Source organism: Vulpes lagopus, chromosome 21 (assembly GCF_018345385.1).
Source record: "Vulpes lagopus strain Blue_001 chromosome 21, ASM1834538v1, whole genome shotgun sequence".
NCBI lineage: Eukaryota > Metazoa > Chordata > Mammalia > Carnivora > Canidae > Vulpes > Vulpes lagopus.
The window spans coordinates 43,784,748-43,808,337 of NC_054844.1; the positions used below are offsets into that span (position 1 = coordinate 43,784,748).

Sequence of the window (23,590 nt, forward strand, 5' to 3'; positions counted from 1 at the left end):
TGGTTTGAGTTTGTTTTTCCCTGATGGCCGGTGATGGGGAGCATGTTCTCAGGTGCTTGTTGGAGCCCTGGACCTCCTGCCAGTGCCCTCGGAAGATTCTACAGAATTCCAGGAAGGGCTACGCCCTATTTTCCCAGTAACCCAAACCGCATGAATTTCCAAGTAAGTGCTTTTTGTTGTCTAGCCTATTTCTCTCTCTTGAAATTTAAACTCTTTCTGAGCTCTGAAGATAAAGAGAAGGAGGCAGAGAGCTGGCGCTCCCGATAGCCACTAAGCGACTGGCAGGTGGGGATCGCGGCCTCGGCCCGAAAAAGTGGGGAAACCCGCGCCCCCAAGAGGCCTTAACGCCCACAGCAGCACGGCCCCGCGGCCGGCGTCACGTGCCGGCGCAGCGCAGCGGGTAAACTACAACTCCCATCGCGCCGCGCGGCACGTCGGCGTCGCAAAGCTCTCGCTGATTGGTCAGTGGGGATATTTGAAAGGAGGGGCTGGCGCGGAAAACGAAGGTCGCGTCCTGGGATTCTTGCTGAGCGCTCGCCCGGGCGGGCTAGTCCTGGGCCTGGAAGGAGGCGACCTGTGGGGCAGTGAGGCCTGGAGCGACTCGTGGGCGTGTGTTCGCGCCCCGGTGAGGTGGGGTCCGCGGAGCTGGCTGGAGGGAGAGGCGGGGCGGCCCCGCGGGGGAAGGTCGGGTGGACCTCGGGGCGTCCCGGCGGGCGCGGAGCTCGGTGCAGGCCTCGGGCATGGGGCTTGGGGTGATGGGCTGCGGCGTGAGGCCCGGGAGCCACCCGAGGAGGAAAGCGGAAGCGTCGGTTTATAGCGGGAGCCCACTGTCCTGGCATGGGCTTTTCCCCACGGTGGGATTTCTTTCCTCTTTTTTTTTTTTTTTTCCTTTTTTCAAAAGGTAAACTCTACACCTATCGTGGGGCTCGAACTCACGACCCGCAGATCAGGAATCATGTTCCACCAACTGACACAGTCAGGCGCCCCTCCCGACAGGATTTCTGATGGGATTCTTTGCCTCCCCCCCCTTCCGCAGCCTTCACGCCCTTCTCCTGGCCTTCCTTTAGCTCCATTCTGAATCTTCTCCGCCTCCTCTAATCCTTCTCCTTTTCCCTAGCTCTCCCACGCCATGAGAAGCTTCAAAGGAATCGACTTTGGGACCTTGCTAAGCAACCCAAAGGAGGCTGAAGAATTGCTGCCCGACTTGAAGGTAGGGCTGCTGTCTGGTTCTGGGTACACCTGGCTTTTCAAGATGAGCTGTTTTGTTCTTGTCTTGTTTAAAAAACAGGTTAATTGGAGATCCCCTCCTGAGCAACCCCATGGCTAATTCTCTTTCCCTACCTCGATAGTCCCAATCACACGTTCCTCTCGTCTTAGGAGTTCCTGTCCAAGCTTCCGGCTGGTTCACCCAGCTGCCGATCTGATGCCGAGAGGAGACGAGCTTGTGATGCCATCTTGAGGGCTTGCAACCAGCAGCTGACGGCCAGGCTGGCTTGCCCTAGGCACCTGGAGAGTCTGCTGGACCTGGCAGAGCTGGCTTGCGACGGCTACGTGGTGTTCACCCCCCAGCGCTCACCCCTCTACCTGGAACGAATTCTCTTCATCTTTCTTCGGAACATTGCCACACAGGGAATCCCAGAGGCCACGCTTCGATTCGCGCAGCCCCTCCATGCCTGTTTGGTGCAGTGCTCTCGCCAAGCTGCTCCCCAGGACTATGAGGCTGTGGCCCGCGGCAGCTTTTCTCTGCTTTGGAAGGCGGCAGAAGGCCTGGAGGATCAGCGGGCTGCATTCTCGGCTCGGCTGAAGGCCTTGAGTTTTCTGGTGCTCTTGGAGGATGAAAGTACCCCTTGTGAAGTTCCCTACTTCGCTTCTCCAACAGCCTATCGAGTGGCAGTTGCCCATCAGCTATTTGATGCCACTGGGCATGGTCTGAATGAAGCAGATGCTGATTTCCTAGATGACCTGCTCTCCAGGCATGTGATCAAAGCCTTGGTGGGTGAGGGAGGGGGTCCTCCTGGTCCTCTCTCTCCCCAGAGGGCCCTCTGTCTCTTGGAACTCACCCTGGAACACTGCCGTCGCCTCTGCTGGAGCTGCCACCATGCCAAGGCTACCAGGGTAGTGGAGAAGGCCCATGAATACCTAAGGAACACCGATTTGGCCCCCAGCCTCCAGTTATGTCAGCTTGCGGTTGAACTGCTACAAACCGGGGAGGGAGAACCTCAGGCCCTGGCCAAGCTTCTGATCACGGCATCAACTATCCTGAACAACAGCGTGGAGGCCCCATCACCCCCGCTGCGGGCATTGTGTGACAGCTGCCAGTTCTTCCTCTCAGCCCTGGAGCGAGGCATCAAGAGGCGCTATGGACCTGATGCTGTTCTGGGTCTTTTTGCTTTTCTCGGGGGCTACTATTCTCTCATCCGGCAGCTGCAGGACGGTGTAAGTTAAAGACCCTCGAGGTGGGTTGGGAATGTGGTTCTGTAGACTGTCAGGCTAGGGTCTTTGGTAAGATCTGAACGCCTTGGCTCCCTCCTTGGTAAGCCATTCTCTGGATATGCCTAGCCTGCAGGCCAGTAGCCTAGTCTACCCTGAGAAGGCAATGGGCTCTCCTAATGTCCTTTATTTAAATAAACTAAAACAAAGATATTATTTATGTATTCATGAGAGACACGCAGAGGGAGAAGCAGGCTCCATGCAGGGAACCTGATATGGGACTCGATCCCAGGACCCGGGGGGTCACGCCCTGAGACAAAGGCAGATGCTCAACCACTGAGCCCCCCAGGCGTCCCTTCTAATGTTCTTCCTATTTTCTGGGCCGAGTCAGCTTTCCAGGACTCTGGGCCAGTCTTCAGCTTGGAGCTCATGCTTTGTCTCTGCCCCTCAAACCAACCTTTTCCTTCCTCAGGTCGGTAGGGACTCCTCCAAGCAGCGGCAGTCTTTAATCCAGATGCAGTTTCAGGGACTTCATCTCTACACTGTAGTGGTTTATGACTTTGCGCAAGGCTGTCAGGTACAGTCTGGGAGTCAAAAAACCTGCACGGGTCCTGGGTCCCGGGGTTGCTCAACTGCCCTTGTAGAGCTTTGGGGTGGCTTTGGCTTTGGCTTCGGGGTGGGGTTGATGTCACCTCTCACCCTCAAGCCCTTGTTATCTCTTCAGGTAGCTCACGTGGCTGACCTGGCCCAGCTAGTGGAAAGTTGCAAATCTACTGTGGCCTGGATGCTGGAGGTCTCGCAGAGCCTGTCAGGCCAAGAGCTGACTGACTACCTGGGCATGACTGGTTAGTGTCCTGGGGCCCAGATGCGCGGGGGAGGCTCGTCGCTCACTAGGCAGACAAATAGCATTTGCTGGATGGTTCTGACTACCGTGGGGGCTCCTTGTGGCTTGAGGAGGCAGTGGAAAAAAATGATTAGAAGTCCGAGTGACCCTACATTTAACAGCAGTAGAGAAGTAATGAGGTTAACTTATAATAGCAGATACAAGGTTTTCCCCATTGACTTTGCAATATGATTTGGTGTTGCTTTCATGAAAAGGTTTGTACCCAGGGATCCCTGGGTGGCTCAGCGGTTTAGTGCCTGCCTTTGGCCCAGGGCCTGATCCTGGAGTCCCGGGATGAGTCCCACGTCGGGCTCCCTGCATGGAGCCTGCTTCTCCCTCTGCCTGTGTCTCTGCCTCTCTCTGTGTCTCTCATGAATAAATAAATGAAATCTTTATTTTTTTTATTTTGATTTTAAGCATGACATTTTTAAAAATTTTTATTTATTTTTCATGAGAGACACAGTGAGAGAGAGAAAGAGGCATAGACACAGGCAGAGGGAGGAACAGGCTCCATGCAGGGAGCCCGACGTGGGACTTGATCCCAGGTCTCCAGGATCACGCCCTGGGCTGAAGGCGGCTGTAAACCGCTGAGCCACCTGGGCTGCCCAAATGAAATCTTTAAAAAAAAAGAAAGAAAAAAAGAAAAGGTTTATACCTGATATGTGACTTTATGACCTTTCTAGATGTTTAAATTTTTTTTCAAGATTTTATTTTTCTGTGAGAGAGAGCACCAGCAGGAAGCAGAGATAGGGCAAAAGGAGAGGGAGGAGCAGACTCCCCACTGAGCAAGGAGCCCAATGCAGGGATCCCAAGACCCTGGGATCATAACTGGAGCCAAAGGCAGACGCTTAACCCATTGAGGCACCCAGGTGCCCCTTATATGTTTAAGTTTGTTTTTTTTGTTTAAAGATTTTATTTATTCATGAGAGACACAGAGAGAGAGGCAGGGACACAGGCAGAGGGAGAAGCAGGCTCCATGCAAGGGGCCCGACGTGGGACTCGATCCCGGATCTCCAGGATCACACCCTGGGCTGAAGGCAGCACTAAACCGCTGAGCCACCCAGGCTGACCTGTGTTTAAGTTTTAAAGAACATTTATAACTTAAAAAACAAACGTGAAAATGCTTTAAAAATCAAACTGCACAAAAGGACTCAAAATCAAAAGTCCCCTTCCCACTCATAGTCCTAGTCAACAGGTTCCCCTCTGCAGAGGCAATTATTAACCATTTTTTAGGTATGGTTCTAGAGAGAGACTGTGTATATATAAGCCAAGCATATGTACTTCTCCCCACCCTTTGGTTGACATGAACAGACAGAAAAGTGCTAAGATCATAAATGTATGGTTTGATGGATTTTTTTACAAAGTGAACATACTTTGTAACCAACATCTAGGTCAAGTAAGAGCATGACTTAGACCCTAGGAAATCCGTCCTTCTGCCTCACTTTTTGAGATCTCCCCCCACCCCAACAGCAACCATTCTCCCTACAGCATAGATTGGTTTTGTCTATTTTAATATTTTATAATACATTTCCCCCTCATTTTATAAAAAGTGTGGCTCATTAGTTTAAATTCTACAAACCCAATGAGTTCAGTCATTGGAAGGTTTCAGAGAACTTTTCATATTCATATAGTCAGTGGTTGAACCTTCCCATTGAGATGAAAATATGATCAGGAGTCACAAAAATTACTAGCATGAGAATTCTTCCCAGAATATTGAAGACTGAATTTTCCCCCAACCATCTACGTTAATAGCCAGGAAGCGGTATAAACTAAAATTTAGGAAAATTTTATTCATCCAACAAATACCTATTGAGTACCTACCATGTGCTAAGCACTGTCCTGAGTACTTGGGTATATCAGTAACCAAAAGGTCCCTGCCTTCACGGGGCCACATTCCAGTTGGGGGAGAATGATGATAAGCAATAGAATAATTATCAATATGTTAGCAAGTGATCGGATATGGCAGGAAAGGAATAGTAGAGCAGGATAAGAACGGACATTAGGAGTTCAGGGTGGATGAAGGGGCAAGTTCCTGTTTAAGGTAGGGTGGTCAGCGTAGGCCGCATTGAGAGGGTGACATGAGCAAAACTTGGAGACTGGGATGAAATTGACCATGTAGACACCCGGAAAAGGACACCATCCCTGGAGGATGTCAGGCCAAAGCCCTGAGCAGGAACTGGTCTGGTGTGTTCAAGGAATAGAAAGGAGACTACTAGTGTGGCTTCCGAGGAGTGAGGGCAGGAGAAGGAGGTAAGGGACAGGGCAGCGTGTGTCCCCCAAAATGCTGCCCTTTAGAGCAAGATGAAAACAAAAATTGGCCTGCGAGGTGAGATGAACCCTGTGTGGGAATGAGGACTCCGCTCTTAAAGACACGGGCCGAGGGGCTGGCAGGTGTGGGTTTGCTTTAATGGAACGAGGTCATGGAGTGACTTGCGGCAGGAAGGGGAGAGCTGCCCCCAGACAGGGGTTCCTGTCTGACCTGGCGGCTGCTGAGCCCACCAAGGTTGAGCTGCCCCCTACCGCCTCTCCAACAGGAGGAGCAGGGGGAAGTGTCCTCCTGACAACTGCTCTCTCTCACCTGCAGCCTCCTACACCAGTAACTTGGCCTACAGCTTCTATAGTCACAAGCTGTACGCCGAGGCCTGTGCCATCTCTGAGCCCCTCTGTCAGCACCTGGGCTTGGCGAAGCTGGGCACCTATCCTGAGTTGCCTCCTGAGAAGGTAGGAGGGCAGGAAGGGAGGTTCTGTGGGTGTCCTGAGCAGCATGAAAGAGCCCGGCCAGAGCTCAGCCTTGGAGTAGGGTGTTAGGAGCCATGTGTTGGCACCAGTACTGGGGGGCAGTGTGTTCCATGCCTCACTTGTACTGTTTCTAATTTTTTTTTAATTGTCTCACTTTTTATATTAAACCATGTCCCAAGTTGGTGGTTCTCAACCTGGGTGGTTGCACATGAGAATCACCTGAATTAGCCTCAAGCTGATTGCAACAGAATCTCTGGTGCTGGAACCCAGGCATCTGGATATCTTCAAAGTTCCCCTAGGAGGTCCTTTAAGTAACCAGAGTGACAGCCACCCCCAGGATACCCGTGAAGTGAGGGGTTGGCTAGATTGGCAGGCGCGATGGGTGGTGGAGGGCCTGGGGTTTCATCGTGAGTGAGGTCGATGAGCCGCTCAAGGATTCAAGGGAAGGCATGATATCAGATTGGCATTTGGGGTTTCTCTGGCATTGTGGGGGCGAATGAACGGGGTGCAAGGACAACACTGGGCACCCGCACCGCTCTGGTGGCCTCGGCGGGAGAGGGTGGGCGTCTGGACTAGCTTCCTGAGGGATGGGGTGAAGCCAATGAGCTTGAGGATTCCGGGATTAATCTGGTGAGTGACGGGCTGTGAGGAAGGGAGAACAGTCCAGGAGGGCCTGGCATTTCCAACTGAGGAGAAGGCGCTGACCTGCGGGGAGAGGGGTTGCAAGAGGAGGAGCAGGTGTTCAGGGGCAGGAACATAAGTATGGGGGTGGGCTGGGCTTGAAGCCTCAGGTTGCAGCCCCAGGGTATTTAGTGGAAGGCCTCTTCTGCCTCGACTGGCTTGGGGCGGCTTGGGGCGGAGGCCCACCTTGTGGTGGCCCCTGTGCAGGCCCCTGCCCGCCCGCCCATTGTTGCAGCCTCATTGGTTCCTCCCTGCAGTTTGGTCTGTTTTCTCCGGTCAGTTGCACAGATGCTTCCGGCTGCACGGAGAGAGTTTGAAGAAACTGGGTAAGCAGGCCCAGGGCTGCACGATGGTGACTTTGTGGCTGGCGGCCCTGCGGCCCTGTGGCCCCCAGCACATGGCTGAGCCAGTCACCTTCTGGGTTCGGGTCAAGATGGATGCAGCCAGAGCAGGAGACAAGGAGCTACAGCTGAGGTGAGGCGGGGAGAGGGACAACCCTGTTTGCTCGCTGGCTCGGGCTGGCATTTGGGATTCACGGTCCTGTTCATCCTTCTGTCTGGCAAAGGCACTGATATTCACTGTTATTCGTCAAGCGCCTGCTGTTTGCCAGCTGCTGTGCTGGGTGCCGGGGGAACAGGGGCCACAGGCAGCGCTCTTGCTTCCATTACTGGAAACTTCGCAAGCTCACAGCAAGCTAAGGCTGGGACTCTTTGGCACGGGGCGCAGGCTTCATGGTTCGTGGGCTCCCTGACCTGGGGCTGGGCCTGCCTTCTCTCAGGACCCTGCGAGACAGCCTGAGTGCCTGGGACCCGGAGACCCTGGTCTTCCTGCTGAGGGAAGAGCTGCAGGCCTATAAGGCTGTGCGAGCGGACACGGGGCAGGAGCGGTTCAACGTCATCTGTGACCTGTTGGAACTGAGCCCTGAGGAGACACCGGCTGGGGCCTGGGCTCGAGCCACCCATCTGGTGGAACTGGCTCAGGTGCTCTGCTACCACGACTTTGCCCAGCAGACCAACTGGTGAGGAGGCATGGCTGGGGATGCCACCCTTGCTTCTTGCCCTAGGTCCTCTTGCCCTCTTCAACGGCTGTTGCCCTTTCCTTGTCCCTGAGCATCTGCTGTGGTCACTCCTGTGGCCACAGGAGCTCATTCACAGGGTGGGGCTGGCTGTCCTGCGGAAGGCCCTTCCCAGGATGCTGTGGCAGGTACGTGTCGTGGGCCCGGCTTCAGTGCCCCCTCTCCCTCCAGCTCTGCCCTGGATGCTATCCAGGAAGCCCTGCAGCTTCTAGAGTCTGTGAGGCCCGAGACCCAGGCCCAGGATCAGCTTCTAGATGATAAAGCACAGGCCCTGCTGTGGCTCTACATCTGCACTCTGGAGGCCAAGATGCAGGAGGCAAGTGTGGCTCTGCACGGAACTGGGTACAGGGCCTGTTCTCCCCAGGGCCATGGTAAGCTGGTGCCAGCCCTGCTTTTCATCGTAATCTCCCCATCCAGGGTATCGAGCGGGATCGGAGAGCCCAGGCCCCTAATAACCTGGAGGAATTTGAAGTCAATGACCTGAACTATGAAGATAAACTGCAGGAAGACCGCTTCCTGTACAGTAACATCGCCTTCAACCTCGCTGCAGATGCTGGTGAGGGCTCTGAATGTGGTGCGGTGGGATACGGGCGCCTCTGTGGCTTCCTGCGAGCAAAATGGGGACCCTGGGTAGGGGAGAGGTGGGCCTGGAGGGTGGGGGGTGGGCACAGAGGGCAGAGGATGTTCTGAAGAAGGCTGCGCTCTCCCCAGCTAGCCCACTCTGAGAGAATGGCTGGTCCCTGTCTTCTGACTCCTAGCTCAGTCCAAATGCCTGGACCAAGCCCTGGCCCTGTGGAAGGAGGTGCTTACGAAGGCACAGGCGCCTGCTGTCCGTTGTCTCCAGCAGACATTGGCCTCGCTGCAGACCCTAGCAGCCCTCTATCAGCTGGCGGCAAAGGTAACGGGGCAGGGTGCTAATACGGCCTAGAAGCCCAGCTCTTTCTTTCCCCTTCTTTGGCCTGGTAGCTGCTGAGAAACCATGTAACCCAGTTGGGCTCTCCCACCAGCCTCCCTGAGTTGAAATCCAAGCTCCATCCTTTATGAGTAACTCTCCTTGGCACGTGACTTAACTTCCTAAGCCCAGAGTCCTTATCTCTCTAAAATGAGGACAGGAATAGTACAATAGTACCGCGAGGACCGTGTCGTCAGCACTTAGCGAGATAACCCATGTTGTGCCTAAGTGCAATATTCAAATGTCAGCAATAACTTTATTAATGGTTAGATAGTTTGAGGCCCCTGTACTCAAACATACAGAGATACTTAGAGGCCCAGTGTTACACTTTTACATGCGGTGTCAGGCCGTTTCACAGACTCCCTGAAGCTCTTCCCTGGACGCCACTTTCGGAACCTCCAAAAAAAGAACATTGCACGTCAAGGACCTTTGTTACTGTGGCCATTATCAGGCCATATTTCTAGTTTGAGGACTGTGGGAAGCTGCCTCAGCCCTGGACCTGAGTGAGTCCTGGCTCTACCCCACACCTGTGCTGTGAACTTGGACAAGTTGCTGAACCCATGTTATTCGTAATCTTTTAGGCTATAGTCCTCTATACAGTTCAGGTTAGGTTAGAGGCACTGTGAAGACTGAGTGGCTTGATGCACGTGAACCTCTTTTTTTTTGACAGTCTGATATTTTTATTATGAGACTTTTTTTTTTAAGATTTTATTTATTCATGAGAGATAGAGAAAGAGAGGCAGAGACACAGGCAGAGGGAGAAGCAGGCTCCCTGCAGGGGGCCCGACGTGGGACGCGATCCCAGGTCTCCAGGATCACGCCCTCAGACGCTCAACTGCCAAGCCACTCAGGCATCCCTATTATGAGACTTTTGAAGTTTCAAGTTTTTTTTTTTTTTTTTTTTTTTAGCACTCTCCACACCCAACGTGGGGCTCTAGCTCATGACCTCAAGTCAAGATCAAGAGCCCCATGTTCTTCCAACTGAGCCAGCCAGATACTCCTTCAAATTTTTTTTAATTGAAATATAAATGACATACATTATATTCTTTTCAGGTGTACAACATGGTGATTTGGCAATTCCATATATTACTCAGTGCTCATCACCATGGGTGTGGTCACCATGCAACATTATCACAATATTATTAACTATATTCCCTATGCCGTACTTTTCATCCCTGTGACTTTTTTTTTTTTTTAGATTTTATTTGGGACGCCTGGGTGGTTCAGTGGTTTAGCACCTGCCTTTGGTCCAGGGTGTGATCCTGGAGTCCCAGGATCAAGTCCTACATCAGGCTCCCAGCATGGAGCCTGCTTCTCCCTCTGCCCCTCTCTCTCTGTGTGTGTCTCTCATGATTAAATAAATAAAATATTTAAAAAACAATATTTTATTTATTCATGAGAGACACACACAGAGAGAGGCAGAGATACAGGCAGAGGGAGAAGCAGGCTCCACGCGGAGAGCCCAATGTGAGGCTCAATCCCCGGACCTGGGATCATGTCCTGAGCCAAAGGCAGACGTTCAACCGCTGACCCACCCAGGCGTCCCATCCCTGTGACTTAAATCTATTTTATAACTGGAAGTTTGTGCGTCTGGATCCCCTTCTCCGATGTTGCCCATGCCCCCACCCTCATGGAAACCTCTTAGCACGGTTCTGGTCCATAATAAGCTCTCAGTAAATCCCAGCTGTTGATGTTGACTGGCACCTAAGCTTTCACACAGGAGGGTAATTGGTGGTAAGCTCTCATCTCAGGCTCCTTGAGGGCGGCGGAGGGTTACTCTGTGTGTAGCCACACTCCATCCAGGCTCTGAGGTTGGATCAAGGTCTCAAAGGGCTGGGGAGCTGAGGGTAAACATGGAGGTTTGAACAGGAACCGGGTAAACTTCCCACTTCTGGCCGACCAGCCCCTGCAGGCCCTGGAGGTCCTCCAGCTTGTTCGGATCGTCTCCCAGAGGTTGGAAGACCATGCAAAGGCAGCTGGCTCCTCCTGCCACACTACCCAGCTGCTCCTGACGCTCGGCTGTCCCAGCTATGCCCAGGTGAGCACCCAGCCAGCCAAGCCTGGAGCTGCAGGCAGGATCCAGCTTTAGGAACCCATTTTTTCCCTGAGAAGATAAGATACTGAAGGGCCATCTTCCCTGCCTTCGACCACCACTTCCTGCTGGAAGATCGTAAAGCGTGGAGTGGTTGGGAGGCAGCTGTGGGAAGAGGAAGCGTCTTTCCTTCTCACCGCCAAAGCATTGTTCACTAAGTCTTACAGATCCTGCCCCAGGAATAGGCCGCTAATCCTGTATTTCCCCGCCGTTTGCCCTGGTCGCTCTCTGCTCGTGTAGGACTGTGCTGCCACCGCCTAGCTGGGCTCCCTGCCCCCAGCTTCTCCCTCCTGCACTTGGTCTTCTAACTGCTGCTGACATGATCTTCTTAGGCACAGATCTGGTCTTGTCTTTCTTCCTGCTGATGGGATTTCATTGGTTTCTTCATTACCCGAAGGATGCTGTCTACACTCTTTGCTTGGTGTTGCACACCTGGCTCGCTTTCCCTTGCTCCCCCACCCCCCGTGGGACGGACGTCCATCTGCACCAGTTACTATACAGCCTTGTATGTGCCTCCCTCTGTGGTTGTGTCAGCTCCTCCACCCTGAATGCACCTCCCCACCCTCATTGTTCATCCAGCCGACTTCTACTTTCTTTTCAAGGCCTAGCTCGATCGCCCTTCCTTCATGAAGTACTTTATACATCGTCTTCTTCAAGGGCAAAATCCTCTACTTTCCCTGGGTCCCCACGTATCTTGATCACACAGTGTGCCTGCATCCCATGGCACTGCAAGCTATTGGATGGAAAGTCTTGCTTGCTTTTTTTCTTAATTAAAAAAAAATATATATATATTTTGGGTGGGAGGAGGGACAGAGGGAGAGAGAGAATAGAATCTTAAGCAGGCTCCAAACCCAGTGTGGGGGCTCGATCTCAAAACCTTGAGATCATGACCTGAGCCAAAATCAAGATGTTTAATTGACTGAGCCACCCAGGAGCCCCTTTAATATTTTAAAGTAAAATATTCCACCCAGTGTGGGGCTGGAACTCATAAGCCACAGATCAGGAGTCCCACACTCCCCTGACTGAGCCAGCCAGGCACCCTAGGTCCTGCTTCTTGCTTCCTTTTTTTTTTTTTTTTTTTTTGAAGATATTATTTATTTATTCATGAGACAGAGAGAGGCAGAGACGCAGGCAGTTAAAAAAATAATAATAATAAAATAAAAAATAAATAAAAGACACAGGCAGAGGGAGAAGCAGGCTCCATGCAGGGAGCCAGATGCAGGATTCGATCCCGGGACCCTAGGATCACGCCCTGAGCCCAAGGCAGACGCTCAACCGCTGAGCCCCCCAGGGATGCCTCCTGCTTGCTTCTTCCTCAGCTTGTGTTTCTAGCGTAGGGGTTAACGGGAAAATGCTAACTGAACGTTTTAGTGAGTGAATGAATAAGTCTCATGTAGGTTATAATATTTGAAATCCTATTCGGTTGTATGTGTCTGCATCTCACTTGCAAGTGTTTTACTCCACTTAAATGTGAAGTCCGGCGGCCTCTCCTCGCCAGCGTGCTCACACGCCCCACGGTTATTCCTTAGCTGCACCTGGAAAAGGCAGACGCCAGCCTGAAGCTTCTGGATCACACCACTGACACGTACTTGCTCCTTTCGCTGACCTGTGACCTGCTTCGAAGTCACCTCTACTGTGTTCACCAGAAGGTATATCTCACTTTCTCGATCCCCAGCGTTCCCAGGTAATGGGAGGGTTCCAGGGTTTTCGTGATTCTTGTCCGGCTTCTGAGATTGCCCTGGAGCTCGGCGAGGACCCCTGACCCTGAGAGGCCGCTGTTTCCCAGCCTTGGCACCCCACCCCCGCCATGGAGTGTCCCCCGCGCTCCTCTAGGAGACGCGCCACCCGCCCCTTCTCTCCCGGTTTCCTCAGTCGCGCCGTCTGGCCCCGTGACTAGAAACTGGGATGACCGCGGTCTTGGGCAGGCGCTGGAGCCTAGGGTGGGAATCAGGTGGGGCGCGGAAGCCCCGAGGCTCCTCAGGACCCCGCGGTGGGACTGGCTGACCGCACGAGCCCCGTCAGACTGGTCTTCTCCGCGGTCGTGATCGTTCTCAAAAGCGAGGCCCAGGCCGGAGGGTGCCCGGGGCGTCCCAGGCTCTCCGTGGCTGATGGCACTTCGCTCCCTCCCGCCCCCAGGTGCCCGAGGGCGCCGCTCTGCTGCTGTCTGTGCTCCGGGACCCCGCCCTCCAGCGGCCGTCCAAGGCCTGGTATCTGCTGCGTGTCCAGGCCCTGCAGCTGGTGGCCTGCTACCTCGGCCTCTCGTCACACAGCCTGCCGGCCCCCCTGCGGGAGCAGCTCTGCGCCCAAGGTGACGAGGCAGGGTGGGCGCTGGCCTGGGCCTTCGTGGTCAGATCACGTGGTTAGTCTCGCCAGGCTCGTCCCGAGCCTTTGTCCACACAGCCGGGGCCAGCGCAGGCCCGGGGCGATGTGTGAGCGTCTGTTGGCTAGAATGCTCTTCTGACGGGGGACCTGAGGCCCTGTGCGGCCAGAGGGAAAGGGCTCTGGGCACAGGAGGAGCGGCTGCGAGCCTTAGCAGGTGGTGGCAGTCACGGCTGCTGCATCTCCCGTCCTGTCCCCGCCCTGCACAGGCTGGCAGACGCCCGAGATCGCACTCATCGACTCGCATAAGCTCCTCCGAAGCATCATCCTCCTGCTCATGGGCAGCGACTTGCTCTCGACGCAGAAGGCAGCTGTGGAGACCCCGTTCCTGGACTCCGGTGAGCCTGAGGCAGGGAGCCGGAGCCGGAGGGTGCGGGCGGCCGCCAGGAGCCGGGCTGCAGCCCAGTGACGGTGGGCCCGTCTCTCCTTCGCTACAGGGGAAAATCTGGTTCAGAAGTGGCAGGTTCTGACCGAGGTGCTGAGCTGCTCAGAGAGGCTGGTCTCCCGCCTGGGCCAGCTGGGCAGCGTGAGCGAAGCCAAGGCCTTTTGCTTGGAGGCCCTGAAACTCACGACGAAGCTGCAGATGCCACGCCAGTGAGTACGGGGCGGGAGGCTGAGGCCAGAACCCGGGTGCCCACCCGCTGGACCCCGGGTGCCCACACTCTCCCACTGACGAGCACGTCCTGGATGGGCTGGGAGAACGTGTTCCGTGGCTAAGGGAGTGCGGCCTGCACATGTTCACATCCCGTAGGACTTTTCACGTCCTTAAACAGGCTAATCTGTGCTGTAACTCTCCAGAAGGGAGATGGCGAACATACCGTGTTTCCCTAAATCTCTTTGCCACAGACTTTTTTTTTCTTTTTTGCGGATTGCCATTTGAGAAATCCTGTCCTCGTGAGCAAGGATGACTTGGGATGACAAAGCAGCATAGAGGGTTTTTCTCCCAGGGAGCCATGAAGTCAGCTGGAGGCAGGAAAGGCCTTTCAGAGGCAGGAGACCGCCGTGGCTCCGCCTGTGAGAGGGGCCGAGAGGCAGACCCAGCAAACAGGCTTGCGAGGGTGGGTTGTCCCCTCCTCTCCCAGGTGCGCCCTGTTCCTGGTGCTGAAGGCGGAGCTGGAGCTGGCGCGCAACGACCTCGACCTCTGCCAGTCAGACCTGCAGCAGGTTCTGTTCTTGCTGGAGTCTTGCACAGGTGAGCAGCTGTGCCACGGGCGGTGGTCAGTGTGTGGTGCCTGGGAAATCAGAGACTGACCTCTGGTCCCCGGGGCGAAGCTCCTCCTTCTAAAGTCAGACCACTGGTCTCCCTCCTTCAGGTGGCTTGTCCATGATGAACCCTTCCTGGCTCTAGTTTTCCACATTAATACATTTTGGCTATTTAAATTTTTTTAAGATTTTATTTATTCATTTATGAGACACAGAGAGAGGCAGAGACACAAGCAGAGGGAGAAGCAGGCTCCCTGTGGGGAGCCTGATGCAGGACTCGATCCCAGGATCCTGGGATCACAGCCTGAGCCGAAGCCAAACGCTCAACCACTGAGCCACCTAGGTGTTCTTAAATTTTATTTTTTAATTAAAAAAATTTTTTTAAGTAGGCTCCATGGCCAGCATGTGGGGCTCGAACTCACGACTCTGAGATCAAGAGTCGCATGCTCCATCAGCCTAGCCAGCCAGGCGCTGCTGCCTGTTTACAATTCATTTAAATAAAATTTCAAATTCATTTCCTCAGCCGCTTGCCGCGTTTCATGTGCTCAGCAGCCTCATGGACAGCACAAATGTAGCGTCCTCGGAGGGCCTAAGTTAATAACAAAATCGCTTATTTGTGGTACATTTTTTTCTTACCAACCACTTTTACCTCTAGTATTTCATTTGACCCACACAAAAACCTGGAAAGTCAGGTAGACACATAGATTTTTTTTTTTTTTTTCATTTGTAAAATGAGGAAGTTGAGAAATTCAGTGTTTGGGGCCAGGATCATGGGCCTCGAGGGGGCGGGAGCCAGGATTGAGACATGGGCCTCCTGGCACCAGCCTGCTATCCTGAGCCACGCAGCCGCTTCACCTGCAGGGATGGGGGCTTTGTGAGCTCTGTTAATCCATGTGGAATGGGATTTTATTGAAAAAAATAATAAGCCCTATTAACATTTAGTATGTTTGCACAGTAACCAGGAGAAGTAGTTAGTAAATCACACCGATGTTAGGGAGTTGGGCCCCGGGGTGGCTCAGGAAGCCCTTGGTATGACTTCTCCCAGTTGTGTAATTCTGGTTCCACTCTTCCCAGACTTTGGGGGACTAGCCCAGCCCCTGGACTCTGTGAAGAAGGTGCACCTGCAGAAGGGCAAGCAGCAGGCCCAGGCCCACCGTCCTCCGGAGCTTCCAGAAGAGGAGCCCTTCCTCAGAGGCCCTGCTCTGGAGCTGGTAGCCACTGTGGCCAAGGAGCCTGGCCCCGTAGCGCCTTCTACTAACTCTTCCCCTATCCTGAAGGTGAGGCCCCCGCCCAGCGCCGGCTTCCTGACCCACCTGCCCACGTGTGACTGCCTCCTCTGTGCCAGCCCTGTCCTCTCGGCAGTCTGTCTGCGCTGGGCATTGGTCACCGCGAGGGTGCGGCTAGCCACGGGCCATCAGGCCCAGGGTCTGGATCTGCTGCAGGCTGTGCTGAACGGATGCCCTGCAGCCACCGAGCGCCTCACCCAAGCTCTGCAGGCTTCCCTGAATCACAAAGCACCCCTGTCCCCTGTCCCGAGGCTTCTGGATGAGATCCTGGCTCAGGCCTACACACAGCTGGCACTGGAGGGGCTGAGCCGCCCGTCAAACAAGAGCCTGGGGAAGGTCCTGCAGTCGGCACTGAGGTTTGTGGCAGCGCGGGTGCCCCACCTGGAGCCTTGGCGAGCCAGCCTGCTCTGGGTTCGGGCCCTGGCAAAGCTGGCTGCCCTCAACTGTTGCGCGGCCCAACTTTTTGCAAGCTCCTGGGGCTGGCAGCCCCCGTCCGTGAAATCGCCCCCAGGCTCAGAGCCGTCTAAGCCTCGGAGTCAAAAACATTCTGGAAGAGAGCATCCACAGGCGGCCTCTTGCACCCCGTCCCTCCGTAACACCTCTCTGAAAGGTCCGGAAGGTGGAGGACTGCCCTGCACACCTAAGCCCCGGGGCCAGGCCAGGCAGGCAGGCCCTCGTGTCCCTTTCACCGTGTTTGAGGAAGTCCCCTCTACAAAGAGCAAGCCTGAGGTTCCCAAGGCCCCCAGGGTACAACAGAGGGTCCAGACGCGACTCAAGGTGAGGTGGGACCGTGGCTCGCCGGTGTTGGGGTCAGGTGGGTGGTTCTGGAGAATTCTGCAGAGCAGGTGTCTCCGTGGGATAGCTTCCCAGGGCCCAGTGGGACTGTTAGCTTTGCTGTTGCCTGCAGGATCCTGCATCTTCTACAGGACAGTCCTTTGTTTCAGACAGAAGCTGCTTTCCTTGACTCTGGTTCCTTTCCCTTTTCATCCTTCCTCAGCTTCTGTTCCCTCCTCCTCTCCCTCCTTGCACACCCGAGTCCTGCCCTAGATCGAGCTCCCTGCCCTAGATGAAGCGTGGTGGGTGTCTGTGGTGGGTGTCCGTGCGCCCCAAAGGCCTCTGCGATAGCGCCTCTGCAGTGCCCCCTGCTGGCGCAGTCTTGTCACTGAGGCCCTTGGCCCTTCTGTCTTTCCCGCCCATCCCAGGTGAACTTCAGCGATGACAGTGACTTGGAAGACCTGGTCTCAGTTGAGGCACAGCTTGCAGAGGGGCCCAAGAGACGGGGCACTGCTTCCCGGGGCCGGGGCCGGGCCAGGAAGGGCTCGGGCTTGAAGACTGTTTCGGTGGCAGCCCCAGCTAATGCCCCCCGGCGCCCTGGCCTCAGTGGCAGGAGCCAGAGGGCCAAGAAGGTGACACCAGGGCACCGTGAAGAGCTGGGCCCTGAGATCATGAGGACCATCCCTGCGGAGGAAATGACTGACGACCAGATGGAACTGAGCTTTGAGATGCTTAGGGGCTCTGATGGAGAAGACTCTACCTTAGGTACGATGGCATTGGGGGAAGGGAGAAGGCACGTACATTTTTAGGGGGTTACTCCAGGACCGAAGCACAAGAAAGAACTGGCGCCAAAGACAATACAGAAATAAAGGTTTTTTCCTGGCTCTGGGACTGGATCCTAGAAAGGACAAAGGGGATGGCAGGAGGAAGGAAATACAAAAAGTCCCGTTCTCTCCTCAGATGGGAAGGCACCCGCTCCAGGACCTGACACGGCCATAGGCGAATGTGAGGTGTTGAGACGTGATTCCAGCAAAGAGGAGCTGCCCATCCCACGCCCAGACGAGAGAGACAAGGACTTCGGTCCTCGGCTCCGGCTCCCCTCAGCCCCTACAGCCATTGGTGAATACGCTGACTACAGCGGTCTGGTCACTTGGAGAGGGCAAGCCTCTGGGGCTCTTGATCCTCATGCCCTTCTAGTCTGTCCACGGTTCTGTCTGTGGATCCCCATCTACATCTGGTCGCCTTGGAACCTGGGTTTCAATCCCTGCAGTCTCCACTAGCTGTGCACAAGTCACTCTGCCTCTCTGAGCTGCTATTTACTTTACCTATAAAATGGGGTTTGGGAAGATGGAGTGAGTTGATGTGAGTCACGTATCATCCCACTTGGCACGTTGCCCTTCATAAATGATAGCTTTTCTTTTTTAAGATTTTAAGATTTTATTTATTCATGAGACAGAAAGAGGCAGAGACACAGGCAGAGGGAGAAGCAGGCTCCCTGTGGGAAGCCTGATGCTGGACTCGATCCCAGGACCCCGGGGTCACACCCTGGGCCAAAGGCAGATAGATGCTCAACCACTGAGCACCACCCCCAGGCGTCCCAATAGCTTTTATTATCCAAGTGGGAGAGGAGGTAGGGCCTTGGAAAGCTGGAACTTTCGTGGAAAGTTCAACCAGCTAAGAGGTACAGGACTCCTCTACAGCAAGTACTCCAACTTCCTGTAGGTGTGTCCACCCTGGATTCCATCTGTGACTTGCTGACCGTTGCTTTCCGTGGGGTGAGTCACTGCCCTCCGAGTGGGCTCTATGCTCATCTCTGCCGCATCCTGGCTTTGTGCTTGGGCCACCGGGATCCCTGTGCCACTGCCTGCCTCGTCACCGAGTCTGTGTCCATCACCTGTCGCCACCAACTGCTCACCCACCTCCACAGGCAGCTCAGGTGAGTCCCCGAGGCCCTTGCCGGGGCAGACAGGAAGGAGGCTCCGGGTTTTGGAGGAGGGAGAAGTCACCCGTGCTTGTGTTGCCCGCAGCAAGGCCCAGAAGCACCGGGGATCACTCGAAATGGCAGAGGAGCTACAGAGGCTGAGCCTGGAGGAGAAGCCTGGAGATGTCCCCCTGGCCCGCATCCAGCACCTCTTTTCCTTCGGGGCTTCGGGTTCCGGTCAATTCCCTGAGCCCGAGAAGGAGAGTTTCCAGGAGCGCCTGGCGCTCATCCCCAGGGGTATGGCCGCAGGCTTCGGCTGGCTCTTCTGTCCCTGTCTGCCTCTTATTAAGGAGTTAGGTGAAGGAGCTTAAGGCATTAGTTAACATAGATCTGTGACGTTTATGGAAGGACGTTCATACTTTCTCATTGATTAGTCATTTTGTTACTCTCACCAGAGACAAATATCCTAAATCTGAAGGTTTTTTTTTTTTTTTCCTCCTTTAACCTCAGTTTTGAGTTAATAGCACATTCAGTGCCTTTCTTCAGGGCTAAGTTCAGGTGTCCAGAGTCTCCCTGTGCTCATGGAAAACATGTTAGCAGGTGATTTGCATGCCTCCCTCTGTTTCTCGGAGGGACACAAAGAAGTACGAGATGTGGTCTGTGGCCACAGGAGGCCGTTAGGGCAAGGGAGAGCTCCTTGAACTCTAGTGACGAGGAAGGAGTTCTTGGAGTTGTTGGGAGTTGTCTTAGTGACGGCTAGGAATTGAGTGCAGAGCATAGAGAAGGGAATTCCTCGTGAGAGCCGAAATGACCCTGGGTATGCTCTGTGTGTCAGGGGTGACTGTGTGTGTGTTGGCTCTGGCCACGCTCCAGCCTGGAACTGTGGGCAACACCCTGCTGCTGACCCGGCTGGAAAAAGACAATCCCCCAGTCACTGTGCAGATCCCCACTGCCCAGAGCAAGGTAGGTTTCCTGGGTTGGCAAGCAGAGTTGGGCTGGGGTGGGCTGCTGGTCCGGCTGCTCACATTCTGTGGCCGGGGGATGGAGAGACGGTGATCCCGAGGACCAGCAGAAAGCTCACAATCCCATCTCCCCAAGCTTCCTCTGAGCTCAGCCCTGAAAGAGTTCGACACCATCCAGAAGGAACAGAAGGAGAACAGCAACTGTACAGACAAACGAGAATGGTGGACCGGGCGGCTAGAACTGGACCACAGGATGGAGGTGTGTGTCCCCAAGGTGGAGTCAGGTCAGGCCTGCCCTGGGAGCGGCCCTGGGATATCAGTATCTTCTCTCTCGGGGCAGGGGATGGGGGGGTGTTTCTGTCACGGGCCAATGCTGAGTTTCCTCAAGTCGTCCTTTCTGGAAACATAGGCCTAAATTTAAAAATGATGTCACCTGGGAAAGACTGTAAACAGGAGCCCAAAACCTGAAGGTGCAGTGGTACCAGAACATTTAGAGACACATAACAAGGAGGGACGCCTGGGGGGCTCAGCGGTTGAGTGTCTGCCTTCAGCTCAGGGCGTGACCCGGGAGTCCCGGGTTCGAGTCCCACGTCAGGCTCCCCTTAGGGAGCCTGCTTCTCCCTATGCCTGTGTCTCTCTCTCTCTGTGTCTCTCATGGATAAATTAAAAAAAAAAAAAAAGATATATACAGGGAAAGGAATAGAAGCCCAAGTGTCAGCTTCCTGGGTTTAGCTTTCATTGCCTGCCTGTTTGCATTTGTCAAAACGTGGTGATATGCAATAAATAATATCATCTGTCCTCAAAGTATCAGCAAATGAAAAATATTTCTAGCTTCTTGCCTTTTTTTTTTTTTTTGAGGGGGAGAGAAGAGGGGCAGGGGGGTAGAGGGAGAGAGAGCATCTTAAGTAGAGCCCGATGCGGGGCTCCGTCTCACCGTCTCACGACCCTGAGATCAGATCGACGTGAGCGGAAACCAAGAGTCAGATGCTTAACCAGCTGCACCACCCAGGTGCTCTGGGAGAGAGAGGGAATCTCAAGCAGGCTCCACACCCAGTGCAGAGCCCAACCCAGGGAGATCCTGAGATCATGACCTGAGCCGAAATCAAGAGTCAGATGCTTAACCGACTGAGCCACCCAGGCGTTCCTCTAGGTTCTTACCTTTTTAACTGGCAGGAAAATAACGCAAGACAAATACACACGTTAGAAACCCCATTTCTTCATATCCAAAATGTTGGTGTCCGGGGGGCCAAGAGACTCCACTCCTCTGACTGGAGCATCTGTTCTTCCTCATTCAGGCTCTCATCACTTCCCTGGAGAAGCATGTGTTGGGCTGCTGGAGGGGACTGTTGCTACCAGCCAGCGACGACCCTGGCCCTGCACAGGAGGCCTCCCGCCTACAAGAGTTGCTGCAGGAATGTGGCTGGAAATATCCTGACCCAACTCTGCTGAAAGTGAGTGGAGACATCAGGGAGGGGATGGAGCTCAACTGAATTCTTGCCCACATGCCATCGTAACTGGAGGTGGGAGCCGTGGCGCTCACCGACCACGTTCCCCTGCAGATCATGCTCCACAGTGCCAGTACCCTTGCTCCCGAGGACATTCAGACTCTGGCCTATGGGCTGTGCCCAGCCCGGCCAGAACGAGCCCAGGAGCTTCTGAGTGAGGCCGTAGGACGTCTGCAAGGTCAGACGGTACCAAGCAACAGGCACCTTGTCTTAGTGCTAGACAAGGTAAGGAGCTAGGGCTGGAGGGGTGGTGTCTGGTGGGCGGTGGGCACCGACTCCCCCCTCATGCCCCTCCCGACGCTTGTGCATCCTGGCTAGGGAGAGTAATCCGTGTGTGCTTTCTGCCCAGGACCTGCAAAAGCTGCCATGGGAGAGCATGCCCAGCCTCCGGGCGCTGTCCGTCACTCGGCTGCCCTCCTTCCGCTTCCTGCTCAGTTACTCCATCATCAAAGAGGTGGGGTTCAGGGGGTGAGGAATGACTGATGATCGAGGGAGGTCTCGGGAGACAGGAATGGGTCTTAGGGACCGGTGGCTCATTCGTGAAAGGGCTTTGGAGTTTGCTGAAGGTTGAGCCAGACCAGGGTCCTGACCACCAGTGTCTTCTCCTCAGTCTGGGGCCTCGTCAGTGCTAAGCCAAGGGGTGGATCCACGCAATACCTTCTATGTCCTGAACCCTCACAATAACCTGTCCAGCACAGAGGAGCAATTTCGAGCCAATTTTAGCAGGTCAGTGGGATAAGAGTAAAAGAGGGGCTGGGGGCGGGAAGAGACAACGTAGAGGGGCAGTGTGCCCTTTTCACCTCCAGAATCACGTGTTGCAGCCCATCTTCTCCTGGTATTCCCTCTGCTGACCCCAGTTCTTTCTTTTTTTTTTAAACAAAAGCAAAAAAAAGCTCTGGCCAGTTTTATTAAAGAAAAATTTTGCGTGATTTACTTTCCACCCGTCTGTTCTGGCAAGCTTCTGATGATATCAGAATCCCCTGGATCCATGATGGCCAGGGTGCATACTCTGTAGCATTTCCCACATGCTGTGCCCAATCCAGTCTTACTGCCGCTGTAGTGATGGACACCAGTTCTGGCCAACAGGGCGTAGTATCCTATTTCAGATTTCCTCAAAGCCGGGCAGTTGTTGGCCAGGATGACCAGTTTCGCTTTGCCGTGTCTGATCATTTTCAGGGTCTGCTTGTACCCCAGCACGTACTTTCCACTTTCATAACCGGTTGGAGCCTAGAGTTGATCGACTCCAGCGACTTTCTCGTCTTCTTTGTGGCCACCATCTTCCTGCCTTAGATGCGGGACGACCCCAACAGCAGCCGCCAAAATGGCCCGCTGACCCCAATTCTAATCCCTACCTTTTCTCTGCAGCGAAGCTGGCTGGAAAGGCGTGGTTGGGGAAATGCCAAGCGCAGAACAAATACAGGCGGCCTTGACGGAGCGCGACTTATATATGTGAGTGCTTAAGGCAGGCACCGGGGCGGGGGTATCGCCGTGGCCTGCTGTGGGGTCCTGCCCCTGAAGACATGGCCGAGGCCGGGTACTGCTGGGTCAGACTCATCCCCCGTCCCTCTGCCTTAGCTACGCAGGGCACGGGGCTGGGGCCCGCTTCCTGGACGGACAGGCCGTCCTCCGGCTGAGCTGCCGGGCGGTGGCCCTGCTGTTCGGCTGCAGCAGCGCGGCCCTGGCTGTCCACGGGAGCCTGGAGGGAGCTGGCATCGTGCTCAAGTACATCATGGCCGGCTGGTGAGTCTTGAGGGCCCATCTAGGGCCCACCCCAGGTTCCTTCCCGGCCTGAACCCCAATGCCCCACTCTCCTCCCGTTCTAGTTCTCTGGCATGCGGGGGCCTCGAGCCTCTGCCCTCCCCTGCCCTCCTGGAACTGTGGACCAGGCACTTCCCACTGGCTCACTCCGCTGTGCTCGCCCACCATCAGCGGTCGCGTTTGCCCGCGTGTTCCGTTTTACGGCCCTCACTGCAGCTCTTCCTTGTCTCTTCCCAGTCCCCTGTTTCTGGGTAATCTCTGGGACGTGACTGACCGAGACATTGACCGCTACACGGAGGCTCTGCTGCAGGGCTGGCTGCGGGCAGGCCCAGGAGCCCCGCTTCTGTACTACGTCAACCAGGCCCGCCAGGCTCCCCGACTCAAGCATCTTATTGGGGCTGCGCCTGTGGCGTACGGCTTGCCCGTCTGCCTGCGGTGACCCCCTGGAGCTGCCCGAGCGCCCTCAGGAGCCACGTGACAGTTCCACATCCTCGTAGATATTTTAAGTGATTTTTCTCAGTGTTTTATATGAAACATTTCCCTTAATGTAATAAAGTTGTAATACTTAAACCCTGTTCCGTGTGGTTCATCCCACTGCGTGGTGGAAGGGGGGAGAACCCTGCAGGGGTTCAAGTCTGAGACTGTGGGGAGGAGGCGAAAGCACAGGGCGAAGCTGGCCCGGCCTGGCGCCCCGGCGCCCCGGACAAAGCTGAAGGAGAGCAGGCTCAAAGCGCTCAGTGGGGACAGCCTCCAGGGAGGGGAGAGCGCGGCGCCGGGGTCCCCCCGCGTGCCTTCCCCTATCCTGGGAGCGCCGGGAGCTTTTTTTAAATTTTATCTTTATTTTTACTCACGACAGACGCACAGAGAGGCAGAGACACAGGCAGAGGGAGAAGCAGGCTCCAAGCGGGGAGCCGGATGCAGGACTGGATCCCGGGTCTCCAGGGTCACGC

At 54.8% G+C, this 23,590-nt stretch overlaps 1 protein-coding gene and 1 pseudogene across 2 annotated transcripts; one reads left to right on the forward strand and one right to left on the reverse strand.

Moving 5' to 3' along the window:
- Positions 1-497: 497 nt before the first annotated feature.
- On the forward strand, positions 498-23,507 carry ESPL1 (extra spindle pole bodies like 1, separase). 2 transcript variants are annotated; one of them, XM_041735337.1, is made up of 31 exons: positions 498-625; positions 1,118-1,210; positions 1,378-2,436; positions 2,903-3,007; positions 3,155-3,275; positions 5,898-6,034; positions 7,014-7,207; positions 7,512-7,751; positions 7,980-8,124; positions 8,226-8,364; positions 8,567-8,706; positions 10,664-10,798; positions 12,382-12,501; positions 12,989-13,160; positions 13,441-13,569; positions 13,669-13,825; positions 14,314-14,423; positions 15,509-16,497; positions 16,923-17,259; positions 17,455-17,613; positions 18,217-18,430; positions 18,522-18,712; positions 19,251-19,378; positions 19,514-19,636; positions 20,673-20,828; positions 20,937-21,107; positions 21,232-21,336; positions 21,493-21,608; positions 22,248-22,331; positions 22,458-22,622; positions 22,878-23,507. In XM_041735337.1, the coding sequence occupies exons 2-31, from the start codon at positions 1,130-1,132 to the stop codon at positions 23,077-23,079; spliced, it is 6,324 nt and encodes a 2,107-aa protein (XP_041591271.1). In that variant the 5' UTR covers positions 498-625; positions 1,118-1,129; the 3' UTR covers positions 23,080-23,507. The 2 variants fall into 2 exon arrangements, with proteins under 2 accessions (XP_041591271.1, XP_041591272.1); XM_041735338.1 differs by having other exon boundaries at positions 515-630.
- On the reverse strand, positions 21,624-22,325 carry LOC121479644 (annotated as a pseudogene).
- Positions 23,508-23,590: the final 83 nt, after the last annotated feature.

What these genes read in the sequence shown, in the direction of transcription:
- ESPL1 (XM_041735337.1), top strand. Translation starts at nt 1,130, where the DNA reads ATGAGAAGCTTCAAAGGAATCGACTTTGGGACCTTGCTAAGCAACCCA. An exon ending in CTTGCTGGAGTCTTGCACAG is followed by an intron (nt 14,424 to 15,508) that starts GTGAGCAGCTGT and finishes CACTCTTCCCAG; the next exon opens with ACTTTGGGGGACTAGCCCAG. An exon ending in TCCCCACTGCCCAGAGCAAG is followed by an intron (nt 19,379 to 19,513) that starts GTAGGTTTCCTG and finishes CATCTCCCCAAG; the next exon opens with CTTCCTCTGAGCTCAGCCCT.